At 32.7% G+C, this 13339-nt stretch overlaps 1 protein-coding gene across 1 annotated transcript; it reads right to left on the bottom strand.

Annotated features, from left to right (window-relative positions):
• Window positions 1-7525: 7525 nt before the first annotated feature.
• LOC107637942 (RING/U-box superfamily protein) lies at window positions 7526-9342 on the bottom strand. Its single transcript, XM_016341174.3, has one exon. It carries the CDS (start codon window positions 8413-8415, stop codon window positions 7849-7851), a length of 567 nt encoding a protein of 188 aa, XP_016196660.1. The 5' UTR covers window positions 8416-9342; the 3' UTR covers window positions 7526-7848.
• Between the last annotated feature and the right edge of the window lie 3997 nt (window positions 9343-13339).

Here is a 13339-nt window from a genome sequence, read left to right as displayed (position 1 = left end):
TAAGTATATTATCTTCTAATTTTTTTAATTATAAATTTGAATTTTAAATGATTATGATTTTAATTAATTAATTATTAAATAATGAACATGTTAAAAAATTTGGAATGTTACAAGATAATTTGAACATATGATAAGTGTAATAATATTTATGGATAAATAAATACTAAAAAAGTATTAAAATTTATTATTTTTAATCAATTATTAATATTTAAAAATATAAAATAAAATATATTATTAAATTGCTCAATTAAAAAAATTAAATTAATAACTAAATAATAACCAAAAACAATAGATTTTCAGGGTTCTCATTTCCTTTTATGGGTAATCTCTTTTGCAAGTATGTGTTTTCAGCAAATGCATCATTATTTATTTGATCCGGTAGAGCTACATATGAATTCATATTACAAATTTGAAGCAGGAGCCTATAAAATTAAAATCACATTTCATTATATGAGTTCAAACGTGTGTTTTTTTTTGTTACTATTATTTTGGTATGTAATATTTGATCGAAATTTTAATTTATCTTTTAATATTTTTAATATTTTATTTTAATTCTATAATTAAATTTTTTAGATAACAATTAACGGAGAGATTGACATGTACATTAAACCTGTTACTAGTTAAGAGAACTATTTTTTATTCCTGCGTGTTATTAGAAAAATTTTAGCAAAAGCTACTTGCAACACTTCCTCAACGTCATGGGTTTTATGCGTTGATGATGTGTGTAAAACTGGTCTTTCACCACAAAAGAATGTTCTTCTTCTCCTACGACCTTGTTACTGTTGAAGAAAATTGAGAAGGTTGATAAACCATTATCTTCCAAAATGCTGGATGAGTGTCAATGGAGGTGATACTGAGTTCTCCTAGTGCGAGGTTGCGACAGAAGTGAAAATGAAACAAGAGGCGATGACTTTTATTTTCTATTAATTCATTTATTTTCCATTAAATGGTTGTGGCAGCAGATGAGAGGGCATGGTGGTAATAATTAGAAAAGAACCAAGTTTGAGAGAAGATGCTATAAAAAAAGTTATAATATAAATAAAAAAATATGAACTTATATAAAAAGATAAAATTAATTATTTATGCAATATTATATAACCAATAATTTTTTTTTAAAGTTAAGCGATGATATAGTCTCTTCATACTCACTTAGAGGTCACGAGTTCGAGTCTCGTTCTTAACTTTAGAAAAAAAAAATATAATCAATAAAATTTATTATTTTTTGTTAATATTTATTAATTTTTAAATTATAAATTCTAAACCCTAAATAATAAAGATATAAAAATAAAGTGTTGACTAAATGTTAGTTAATATTAATAAAAAATATTGATTCCCTAATATTCTTCTTTGACCTATTATGAATAAAACTAATGTAAATTAAAATTTTAAAAATACTTTTAAAAATTTTGATACATATTAAAAATAAAAAATATATTTTACTCTGCTAAATCTTTTTGCGGAATTTATGCTTTATCTACCTATAAAATAAGGATTTAAACGAAGTTACAAATCTCCTTGTAATTAGAGTTGACAAGTCTAGTTATCAATAGATATTAGAGGACAATTCATTGTGTAGATCCAAAATTTGATATACTAGTCCTTGAGATCTAGCTCTAAACACTATATTAGTCCCTAAATTTTTTACGATGTCAAGTCAGTGAACAAAGTACTAAACTGACTCTGTCTTGCCATGTTGGATATATGGCTAAATGCCGTTGTTTTATTTTGACACTTAAACAAGATAAAATAAAAGTTAATTTGGAGAATGAAGGGGGACAAAATGGTTTGCACATTATATAAGCTCTTTTTCATCTTCTCGTTTTTACCTTATTTAAGCATAAAAAATGAAACAACACTATTTAACAACGTGTCTAGCGTGGCAAATCAGAACATGCTCAGTATTTTGTTTGCTGATTCGGCATTTAAAAGGGTCTAGGGACTAATATAATATCAAAAATTGGATCTCAAGGACCAATATAGTGAATTTTATATCTAAAAAACTAAAATAGTAAAAGCTGTAAATCTGAAGGACTGCCTTTACAGATTTAGTCGTAGATTTAAAATTTCAAAAAAAAAAAAAAAAACAGAAAGCATGATCGAGGAATAAAGCAAGTCTACTATCTTGCTCTTTAAACTTTTTTCTTCTAATATCTCAACTTACAACTATTTTTTTTGGTACTTTATATTGTGTAATAATATATCGTCTTTTGTCAAATTTAATTGTAAATTTTAAAATGTTACGTTTAATGGTATCATATAAAAATTAGATAAAATTGAGAATATTTAAATTTTTTTTTGAATAATTTTGGAACGTTCTAAAATATGACAAAATATTCTAAAAGATTCTAGAAAGCATTCAAAGGTTCTAAAATGTTATAAAGCATTTTCACATAATATAAATACGTATTAAAGTAGGAAGAATAGTAATACAAAATATTTTGAAGTATTTAAAAAAATATGATAAGTAAGATATTTATAATAAAAGTTTTAGATATTTAATCTAGATAGTTTATTATAATCTTTATTTTTTATTTAGGAGATAGATGCTTATAAATAGAGTGACAACTTTAGTTTGAGTGTGTAAATCATTTGTAACAAATATTTAAGCTGCATTTAAAAGACAGACTAAAACTAAGAAATAATATTTGAAAGAGAGACAGAGACTAAGATTAAATATGGATATAAAATGAGAATATTTATTAAAATATCCTTAGTTATTAAAAAATAATGTTAAAGTTTTTAGTCCCCCGTCCCCAGAAATTCTAGTCCCTTGTGTTTCTACTTTCTGGAGGTACTAAGGTAGCGTTTGTTTTGAGGTACTGAGACAGAGACTAAGAGACTGAGACTCAGTATCATGTTTGTTGGTTCAGAGACTCGTATTAAAATTTCTGTCTCTGTCTCAAAAATTTCAGTATTTCAATACCTCCAAAAAGTGAGGACACATGGGACTAAAATTTTTAGAGATGGAGACTGAAACTTTAATAACATTTTATACCTAAAATACCCTCATTTTAATTAATTAATTCTAATTTTACCCTTTGTGCAAATTAAATTAGAGTTTTATTCTTGTTTCAATTTCTGTCTCTCATTTTGTACCAAACAGAATACTGAGATTGATTTTAATCTCTGTCTCTTAGTCTCTGTCTCTCAGTCTCAGTCTTTTCGTCTCTGTCTCTCCACCAAACACTACCTAAAGGTACTGAAATTTTGTATTTCAGGATTAAAATTTTAATTCCAGTTTCTGGCCACCAAATACAATACTAAGTCTCAATTTTTCAGTCTTAGTTCCAATCTCTGAAAACAAACACTACCTTATAGAGTAAAGTATTATTTTCACAAAAACTTTATTTTTCTTGAATTGTCTTGTATTCTTACTTTTCTTGCTAAATATTAAGAGTTGGATTGACTTGGTCTTAACTCGGCCTTAACTCAAGAGATTGGATAAATCTAAGTGCCAGAACGATAGCATTGAAACCTATGGAAAATCATGATACAGTAAGATTTATGTTTTAAATGAATGCTATATTAGTGTATTGCACAAATATAAATTAGAACAGTGAAATACTAAAAACATTGTCTCGACGGTGATGGAGAAGTGCAAGATGGCGAGTTTTAAGAATTTTTTGTGTCAATCATAAAGGCATGACAGAGGGATTAGCGTTGGCTTGGAAAGAGGAAGCGGACATCACGATTTAACACAGTGAAGATTTCCTAATTCATTTTTAGTGGATTGACCGCTCTCTTTAGAAGTAATGGAAAGTGGTTACGGTTCATCATCACGATGATGATAATCGTAGGAAAGATTAGTACAAAGTGGTTTTGGAGATGGTCAGAAGAGACAACCCTTATTTCATGATCATAGGTGATTTTAATGCAGTAACATCTTATCATGAGAAAGAGGGTGGGAGAATGAAATCAGCATCTTCTATTGAGGCATTTAACAACTTCATTAGTGCAGAAAATTTAGTGGATTTAGGATACGTGGGAAGAAAATTTACTTGGAGCAATAAGCAATAGGATTCAAAATTTATTCGGGAAAGACTGGATAGATGCTTAACTTCAACTCAGTTGAGAGTAGACTATCCAAATGTACAAATCATCTATCTAGAAGATACGGGATCAGACCATTACCCTCTTTTACTTCAGTCAGATAGTGAAGAGAGAAGAATGAAAAGGAGGTTTCGTTTTCAAGAAAGGTAGTGCGAAAATGAAGAGGTTATAAGGATTGTAAAGGAAGCATGGCAGCTGAAATATGGATGGCTCGCCAATGTACAAGCTATTTTGCAAATTAAAAAAATGCAGACATATTCTTGTTGATTGGCAGCAGAGTAACAATCACAATTCACAAAAAAGAATCGCTGTGATCAGAAAAAAGCTAGAAGTAGAGAAGGCTAAAGGGAAGTTGGCAGAGCAAAGGAGAATTCAAGTTTTAGAAGCCGAATAAACAAATGCCTAGGAATTAAAGGAGAGATATTGGAAAGAGAAATCTAGGGTGCAATGGCTATAATGAGGGGACCAGAATACAAAATTTTTTTATGCAAAATTTTAGAATAGAAACCAAAAGAACAAGATACACAGACTCCAAGACAACTCGGGTTCCTACAAAGCTGATTTGAAAGGCATGACACACATTACTTAAGAATACTTCAGTTATCTTTTCTCTACTTCTAATCTAAGAAGGGCTACAGAGGAATTAGAGGAGATGGGAAGGCAAGTGAATGAGGAGGCTAATAGGAGACTTACAAAGAGGTCACAGAGGAGAAAATCAAGAAAGCTACATTCTCAATCAATCCTTTCTCAGCCCCGATGATGATGGTTTCACATGTAAATTCTTTCAATTTTTCTGGATTGTCATAAAAAATGATGTTATACATGCGGTTCCAAGCTTCTTTTGTGGTGGAAAAAGGTTAAGGAGTTTCAATCATACTCATATCTATTTAATTCCTAAGGTCCCACATGCTAACACTATTAGACCAATCAGTTTGAGCAATGTTGTTTATAAAATTATTTCGAAAGTGCTGGTTCATCGTATACAGGGTGTTTTAAACAGAGTGATTAGTGAAAATTAAAGTGCTTTTGTTAAAGGCCGACTAATTAGCGATAATACTCTAATTTCTCATAGGTTGATGCATTTTCTAAAAAATAAAAGTGAAGGTGATTATGAAGTAGCTTTGAAGCTTGATACAAACAAAGCATACAACAGGTTGAATTGTGCTTTGTTTGGAAAGAAATAAAGAAACTGGATTTCTGCAGTCAGTGGATTGGGGGAGATGAAGGAATATGTAACTACTGTATCATATTCTGTTACTATGGATGGTCAACCTCATAGTTTTTTCAAACCATGCAGGGGTTGCGACAAGGTGACCATCTGCGCAGAAAGACTCTCCTATCTGCTCTACAGGGAGAACAAAAACTAAAAATCTCAGGATTGAGGATTAACAATAGGTGCCTGTCAATCAACCACCTGTTATTTGCGGATGACTCGATTCTCTTTTGTAAAACAAGCGAGAATGCATGCCAAAAATTGATTCAAGTACTACAAACCTATAATGAACTAAGTGGACAACAAACAAATCTTAATAAATCCTCCTTTTTTTTTTCCAGTAAAAAACACCCCTCGCAAGTCAGAGATGATCTAGCACAAAGAATGAATATTCTTCATATTGGAGTTCAAGATAAATATTTAGGATTACCGGTGGTTATACAACGGTTTAAGAAGAGCATCGTCAACTATATCAAAGATAAAATAGAAAAAGATTGCAAAATTGCAAAAGATCATTGCTCTCGGTAAGTGAAAAAAAAGTACTTGTCAAGACAATAGCAATAACTGTTTCACTCTATACTTTGAGTTGTTTTAGATTACCTGACTCTTTATTAGAGGAAATACAAAGGAAGATAATGAACTTTTGGTGGGACCAAAAGGTTTCGAAAAGAAAACCATGGTGGATTAAATGGGGTGTTATCAGTAGAGAGAAGAGTCAAGGAGGCCTGAGAATCAAAAATCTAAAAGCTTTCAACTTGGCCATGCTAGCCAAACAAGGATGGAGAATATCCAGTAAATCATATTCACTAGTTAGTAAGCTTTACAAAGGAAGATATTTTAGGTATTCTACTTTCTTGAAAGTTGAGATATGTTACAATCCATCTTAGGCATAGAGGAGCCTACTTAAAAAGATGAAGATTTTGGAGAAACGACTGCTATGAAAAATTGGCCGGGAAAACTCAGTGTGCATTTTTGAAGACTCTTGGATTAGAAACTTATTGCCTATTGCTACAACGCAAAATCAGATCCTAATGCTAAACTAGAACAGGTTAACCAATTTATTAACAACAATAGATAATGGGATGAACACACAATAACAACAAATTTTATTTTAGATATTGCAACTTGTAACAAGAATATTACAAACATAAATTGGAGAAGGAAAAGATAGACTAACTTGGTCCAGAAAAAAATTGGGAAGATACTTAGTATACACGGGTTACCAAATTGCGTATCAATTTTTTCACCAACCCATAGAATAATTACCGGAAGCAAATAGAAAAAAGAAAGATACGGAGCCCTTTGAAATCTATGATGCGCTCCAAAAATATGTCTTCGTTTGAAAAGTTTGTTATAATGGACTCGCTGTGAGGAGAAGATTGAATAAAAAATTCTAGAGCATCTCCAATATCTGCCCTAGATGTAAAAAAAAATAGAGAATCAGTCATTCACTACTTGATCCAGTACTATCTCGTAAATCAAACATGGTAGTTTTCACCGGTTAGACATTAAGGCCAAGTATTGAAAACTCTACCATTCTAAAAGTGGTGGTCGCAAGTAATAAATTAGTCGAACCAAATGCCTTATGAGATGAAGAACTTGGTGCTCGCAGTGTTGTGCTGAATGAACTGGGAAGCCAGAAATTTAATAAAGATCTTTGAGAATAAAATCATTGCTTCTCAACATGCCTTTGAACAAACCATAACATTATTACAGGAGTTTTAGACAAGAACGAGAACTTGTAGCGTGACTTTCCTTTTTCTTTCTTTTTTCTTTTCAATTTTCTTCCTTTCTTCTGAGTTTTTTAGTTAACTTCTTTTCTTAATCATAATTCATAAGAATATTTTAGAAAACCCACCGTTCTGAATCTAGTTTTTAGTGTCTAGATAGGACGAACAACTTATTGTATCCATCTTATTATTTTAATAAATATTTTTCTACCTTAGAAAAAAATTAACTTTAGTGTGCATATACTATTTTTACTTATTTAATAACTAACAACTATTCTTAACTTTCTCAACCACGGGTGGTCGGGTGGAGCCACATATAACAAAAGGAGAGTAATGGCCGTCCCAAATTTAAAATTTTTTTTTATAAATTATGTATAAATTTTATTTTAGCCTTCTTAAAATTTTTAATTTACTCTTTTTTATTATAAAATTAATTTCTAACCCTTCTCTCAACTTCAACCTAGCTTGCCCCTGTAATCCCAACTCCCTTCACCAAACAGCAAACACTATCCTTTGCTCTTTGTATCCTCATTGTGTTTTGAATTTTCCTTCATATTCACAACCAATTATTAACTCATCAAATTACAAAAACTACTCATATTATCTAAAGCTATCATAATCTGTATGAAGTTATATCATAAAAACAAATGATATAAGAGAGATGTATAAAAAGTCTACTGAATTTAATATCATGTCTCTGAAATTATATCACATTTTCCTCTGGCAATAACTAACTTGCCTGCGTTCCTTAAAAACACCATCACGTTCAAAGAGCCAACCACAAATGCAGAATGGAGGCGAGTTGAGCCGAGCCGATCCGAGCCGAGTCTGATTGTCAAATGTTTGTAATAAGTATTAACTTGCCCGGTCGAGGACGATCACCATGTTTCCTCCCCCGCCTCCCCCACCACCGCCGCCGTCACCACCACCTGAAGAAGCAGAACCACTATTATTTACCTTAGGCTTCTCAAGCAAGGAGTGTCGGCAATTAGGGCAAGACGAATGCGAAACGAGCCACGTGTCAATACACTTCACGTGAAACCCGTGGTTACACTGAGGAAGCATTCTAACTTTATCCCCTCTCTCGAACTCACCCAAACATATTGGGCACTCCGTCGCCGGAATATTCTCGCCGGAGCCGTACACCGCCACGGGAATCCTCCTCAGGTGGCTCTTCTTGAGCCCCGTCGTCGCCAGCCTCTCCGCCTCTTGCTCCGCCGTCAGCCTCCGTCCGCACCGGAGCGCACACCGTGCTATGGAGTTCAGACCCAAGGCGCACACCAGTGCGCACATTAGCGCCGCCAGGATTATCACCATGTTGGTGTCGAAGTTCGCTTCATTGATGATCGAAGAAGAAGAAGATGATGAAGAAGATGGTGAAATGCTTAACCCTGTTTCGAGAACACGCCGTTGCAATTGCATAGTTTGTAGTGGGAATTTGTCTTCTTTCTTATTAAAGTTTGAAGCTTTTTGCTGAGAATTTTAATGGGGTGTTTCCTCTTTTAGTGAAGTGATAAGAAGAAATTTCAATGGAGTCTCTTTTTGTTTTTTGGGTTCAGAGTTTTTGGTTTTTGGGTACTACTACTCTGAAGTGTGTGACGAGAAGAGATTCTGATTAGAAAAAGACAATGAACAATAGGAAAAGCATCTGTTTCTGTCTTTTGTTTTTGAGAATTTAGAATTAGAATAGGATAAGGAAAATGAAGGGTGAAAATTGAGGCTGATTTTTTTAGATATGATTTGGGGGTGTGAGTTATGCTGGAATATGATGATTACGGGTGATTTACACTGTTATGACGGCGTTGCTTTTTTGAAATTTTGGGGGAAGAAATCGGAGGCACCGATTCGAGGAGGAAGAAATCGGTGCCACCGATTTGTGCGAGGGAGAGGCTAAGGGGTATTAAATCGGTGCCACCGATTTGTGGGTGCTGGAAGACGTTAGCTAAGAGTGCAGTAATCGGTCCCACCGATTTCCGTCCCACCCATCGGTGCCACCGATTTCTTCATCAATGCCGTCACAGTTCCGTCAAACACCCCAAAACCCCATAACTCTGCGAAACACCAGCACCTTCCCCATATCAAAATTAAAAAACTCGAAAATTGAGGGTATTGAAAAGAAAAGTTGTTGTTATCCTAATTGGGGACCGTTCTTGTGCTGCTACAATTCAGGTTTGATTCTCCCAGTTTCTCTCAGAAATAATATGTTCCTTTCTTGTTAATGGAAGAAACTAATTAACCTTAACAAAGTAATGCAACACACACACACACTCACGAGATTCAAAGGAGGAGGGGGGGGGTTGATGATGTGTTTGGTTCCTATATAAGTTTGAAATGCAATTTATATGTTGGTCTTAAGGGGTTCAAGGCTTTATGCTCAGCAGATGAGAAGATACAAAATAATTTATGATTTGTTTAAGGGCACCAAATTAGTGGATCAAGTGGCAAGCAGTTCAAGACTTTTTATATTTTTGCTAGAGTTATTAATTTAGTTTTGGTTAGTAACATTTGAATTGAAAATTAAAATGATCATTTTTAAAATTTTTTTAAATTGTCTTTAACTATTTTAAATTAGTCCCTAAATATTGTTTTCTAAATAATTGCTAGGTAAGTGTCATAGTGGAAGTGACAATTACTTACGATGGTGATAAACTGATAATGACGTTAAAGATGGAAAAAAAATAATTTAAAAAAAATTATTAAAGATCATTTGATTTTAACAGAAATTATTTTAGATATAAAAAAATATGTGGTATTTTTGTTAAATATTGATGTTTGAGATACTTTACAGAAATGTGGAGGTATCAGAAATACTGTTCAATACACAGATACTATGTTGGTTTTTTAAAAAATGAACTCAGTAGAGATTCGCCACGTGTCGTGCAACACATAGGTTCTGTGTTGCTTTAGCAGGAATTCCGCGCAATTTTTCGAGACAACTTTATGAAAAATTCTTAGCAGAGATTCGCCACGTGTCAGCTGAATTGCAACACGCAGGGTGCGTAATTCTTGTGGTAGAGATTCTTCGCAGGTTCTCAAGGTGCATTGATTAGTGACTCCAAACACACTAAAACCACATGTCTTCATCCAAGCAGAACGCAAGTTGCGTGTTAATGTGGCTCCGCCACGTGTCGTCCATGCAGCAGCACGCAATATGCGTGTCCAGTGTCTCCATGCAAGAGACAAGCCCCACTCCAAAAACAGGCGTCATTTATGGTGAGGGTTGGTGCCGCAAGTGTATAAAAGAGTGGTGGAACTTCGGGCTTCATGTTCATTTCATTCCATAGTTGAGAGGGAAAGCTTAGATAGGGTATTTCATTTCATTTCATATTCAGTTGGTTCCATTCATTGGATTGAGAGTGATAAATTAGTTTTAGGGTTGAGAGTGAGATTAGAACATTTAAAATGATACGTAATTATACGTCTCCTAAAAATTATATTATCAATTATTTGGGACATCTTAATTATATAAGTTTGTTATTTTGATTAATTTATTAGTATTTACTTGATTAACATTAGTTTAATAGTTTGTTATTATTTATTTGAATAATATTACTCTAAATATACTATTAAATATTAATATAAATAAATAATATAATTAATAATAATTTTTTTTAAATTAATCTTATGCTGTTTTTTTACTATTCTTGTGTTGTTAGTATGTATATATTTTTTATTATTTATTAAAATATGATATTTTATATTTTAATAATTAATAAATTTAATGAATATGATTCTTTTTATTATTTATTAGAATATGATATTTTTGTTAATTTTTAAATTAATAAATAAGATACATATTTTTTTAAAATTTTCTGTTATAATATTGTGGTTGTTGTTATGTAGTGTAAATTTTAATGATTAAATTAATATACATAAAATTCGAATTTTATGTTGTTTTTTATTTTATTTTTTATTTTAACATCAGTATTTTATTGTAATTGGTATTTATTAAAATTAATAATCAATATGATTATAAACATATATTTTGCTAGTGAATAATATATAATTATATGTTGTTTTGTGTTTTAATATTATTTTTATTTTATTTTCTGTTTTAATTAATAAAATGATGTATATAGTGAAACTAATAAAGAATATAAATGTGAATAATAAGAAATTCGGATTTTTGTTATTATTATTTATTTTAATTTTTGTTAAAAGATGTTATTAATTTATTCTTTTTGTTATTTATTAAATTAATTTCTTGTGGTTGAACTTTATCAGGCTAATAGGAATCTTCTGTCCCTTAAGCTTGACCAGCCAGAGACGTGGCATCCGGCGATTGACCAAGCCTTACGAACCACCGGATTCTACCAGCTCTCGAAAGTTGAAGTGATCAGAGAGCATTTCGTGATGCTATCTGCTCTTGTGGAAAGGTGGCGGCCGAAGACACATACGTTTGTGATGTCAGTGGGTGAGGTTACAGTGACACTGGAGGACGTGTTACACATATTCGGCCTACCGATCGACGAAGAGGTTGTGAGTGATTGGACTGATAGTAGTGATGAGAGAACTTTTGCGTGGTCTAGAAATTTGCGGATAAATCCTCATTGCAAGTATAGCTTCTAAACCAACAAAAGTTCTTTCATACAAACGTGTTGGATGTCACAAGTAACAAACCCCTTTAAAAATTGTTAACCGAGTATTCAAACCTCGGGTCGTCTTCTCAAGGAACTGCGAGGAAGTATGTTCTTATTATTGGCTATAAAGGTTGTAATCGGGGTTTAGAAGATGAGAAGCAAGTAATTTAAATGACAAGTAAAGTAAATGGCACTAAAAATAAATAAATACTTTAAGGCAGGTTTTTGGCAAGGTAAGAGAAGTTGGAGGTCCAACGTAGTTATCTCTCTCAACTATAATGAAAGTAGAATCTAAACTCCACTTGGTCAACCTTTACTAGGGCAAAGGAAAGTCAAGGGACTAATTAAATTGACCTTTGAATCCTATTTATTTCCTAAGAAAAGGTTGGGATTACTTAAGTTCAGCTCAATTAGCAAGATAACGATTATCAGTTATGTTGAGTTTAATAACTGTTGAGTTACTGAATTCTTAACCAGGACCAAAATGGGAAAAAATAAAATTGTTGGAATAATAAAAATGTCCTTAGATGGGAAACAATGGTAACTTAAATCAAAGAAAACAATCATAAACTGAAAATACCTCAATTATCATTAATTCAAATAACAATCTATAACATGAAAGAAATTCATAAATTCACTGATCAATTCAAGTGCTGGAATAAATAAAAGTAAAAGGAAGCTAAAACAAAGAAACGTAAAACTTGGATCGAGAGTCACTCTTACAAACCAAGAGAAATCCTAAATCCTAATCCTAAAAGAGAGAGAGGAGAAGATCTCCCTCTCAACTAAATCTAAATCATCGAAAGTAACAAAAATTGCGAGCTCTCTTTGAATGGGTGCATTCCCACACTTTATAACCTCTGGTCTATGCTGTTTGTACTTGGATCTGGGCCAAAAAGGGCTTCAGAAATCGCTGGGGGCGTATTCTGTAAATTCTGATACGTGGCCTCTGTCACGCGTCCGCGTGGGTCACGCGGTCGCGTCATTTGGAGCTTTTCCTTGCCACGCGGTCGCGTCAGTCACGCGTCCGCGTCGTATGCGTTCTGCTTATGTCACGCGGTCGCGTCAGTCATGCGGCCGCGTCGCTGCATCTTCGCTTCTGGCACGCGATCGCGTCGTCCATGCGATCGCGTGAATACCAGTTTCCTTCAAAGCTCCATTTTGCCTTCTCCTTCCATTTTTGTATGTTTCCTTTTCCATTCTTTAAGTCATTCTGCCTTAGAAAATCTGAAACTACTCAACACACTAATCACGGCATCGAATGGAAATAAAGGTAATTAAAATAATTAATTTTTAAAGCTTAGGAAACATGTTTTTCACAATATGACATAATAAGGAAGGGAAAGTAAAACCATGCAGTTAATATGAATAAGTAGGTGGAGGATTGAATAAATCACTCAAATTAAGCACAAAAGAACTCATGAAATATGGGTTTATCAACCTCCCCACACTTAAACACTAGCATGTCCTCATGCTAAACCCAAGGTAAATAATTAAGGTTAAAGTGATGGAATGTCATGCAATGCAATCTAATTTAAATACAACTACCTAAGTGAATGATGCATCATGCAACTCTAAATTATTCACTCATATATAAAGCTTACATGTAGTCAAGTTAATTCACATTCTCAAGGAGTCATGTATATATATAGCCAACCCTTAAATAATAAAGCATTTTAGCAAATGAGATGGGAAAGAAAACATTGTACAAACTTGCAAAACAATTAGTAAATTTAAGCACAGATATATGTTGATGAGTTATTGAA

The sequence above is a fragment of the Arachis ipaensis genome, chromosome B4 (assembly GCF_059453495.1).
Source record: "Arachis ipaensis isolate K30076 ecotype BB chromosome B4, ASM5945349v1, whole genome shotgun sequence".
In the NCBI taxonomy this organism is placed as follows: domain Eukaryota; kingdom Viridiplantae; phylum Streptophyta; class Magnoliopsida; order Fabales; family Fabaceae; genus Arachis; species Arachis ipaensis.
Note: the sequence above shows the minus strand (reverse complement) of the source record. Positions and strands in the feature narration are given on the sequence as shown.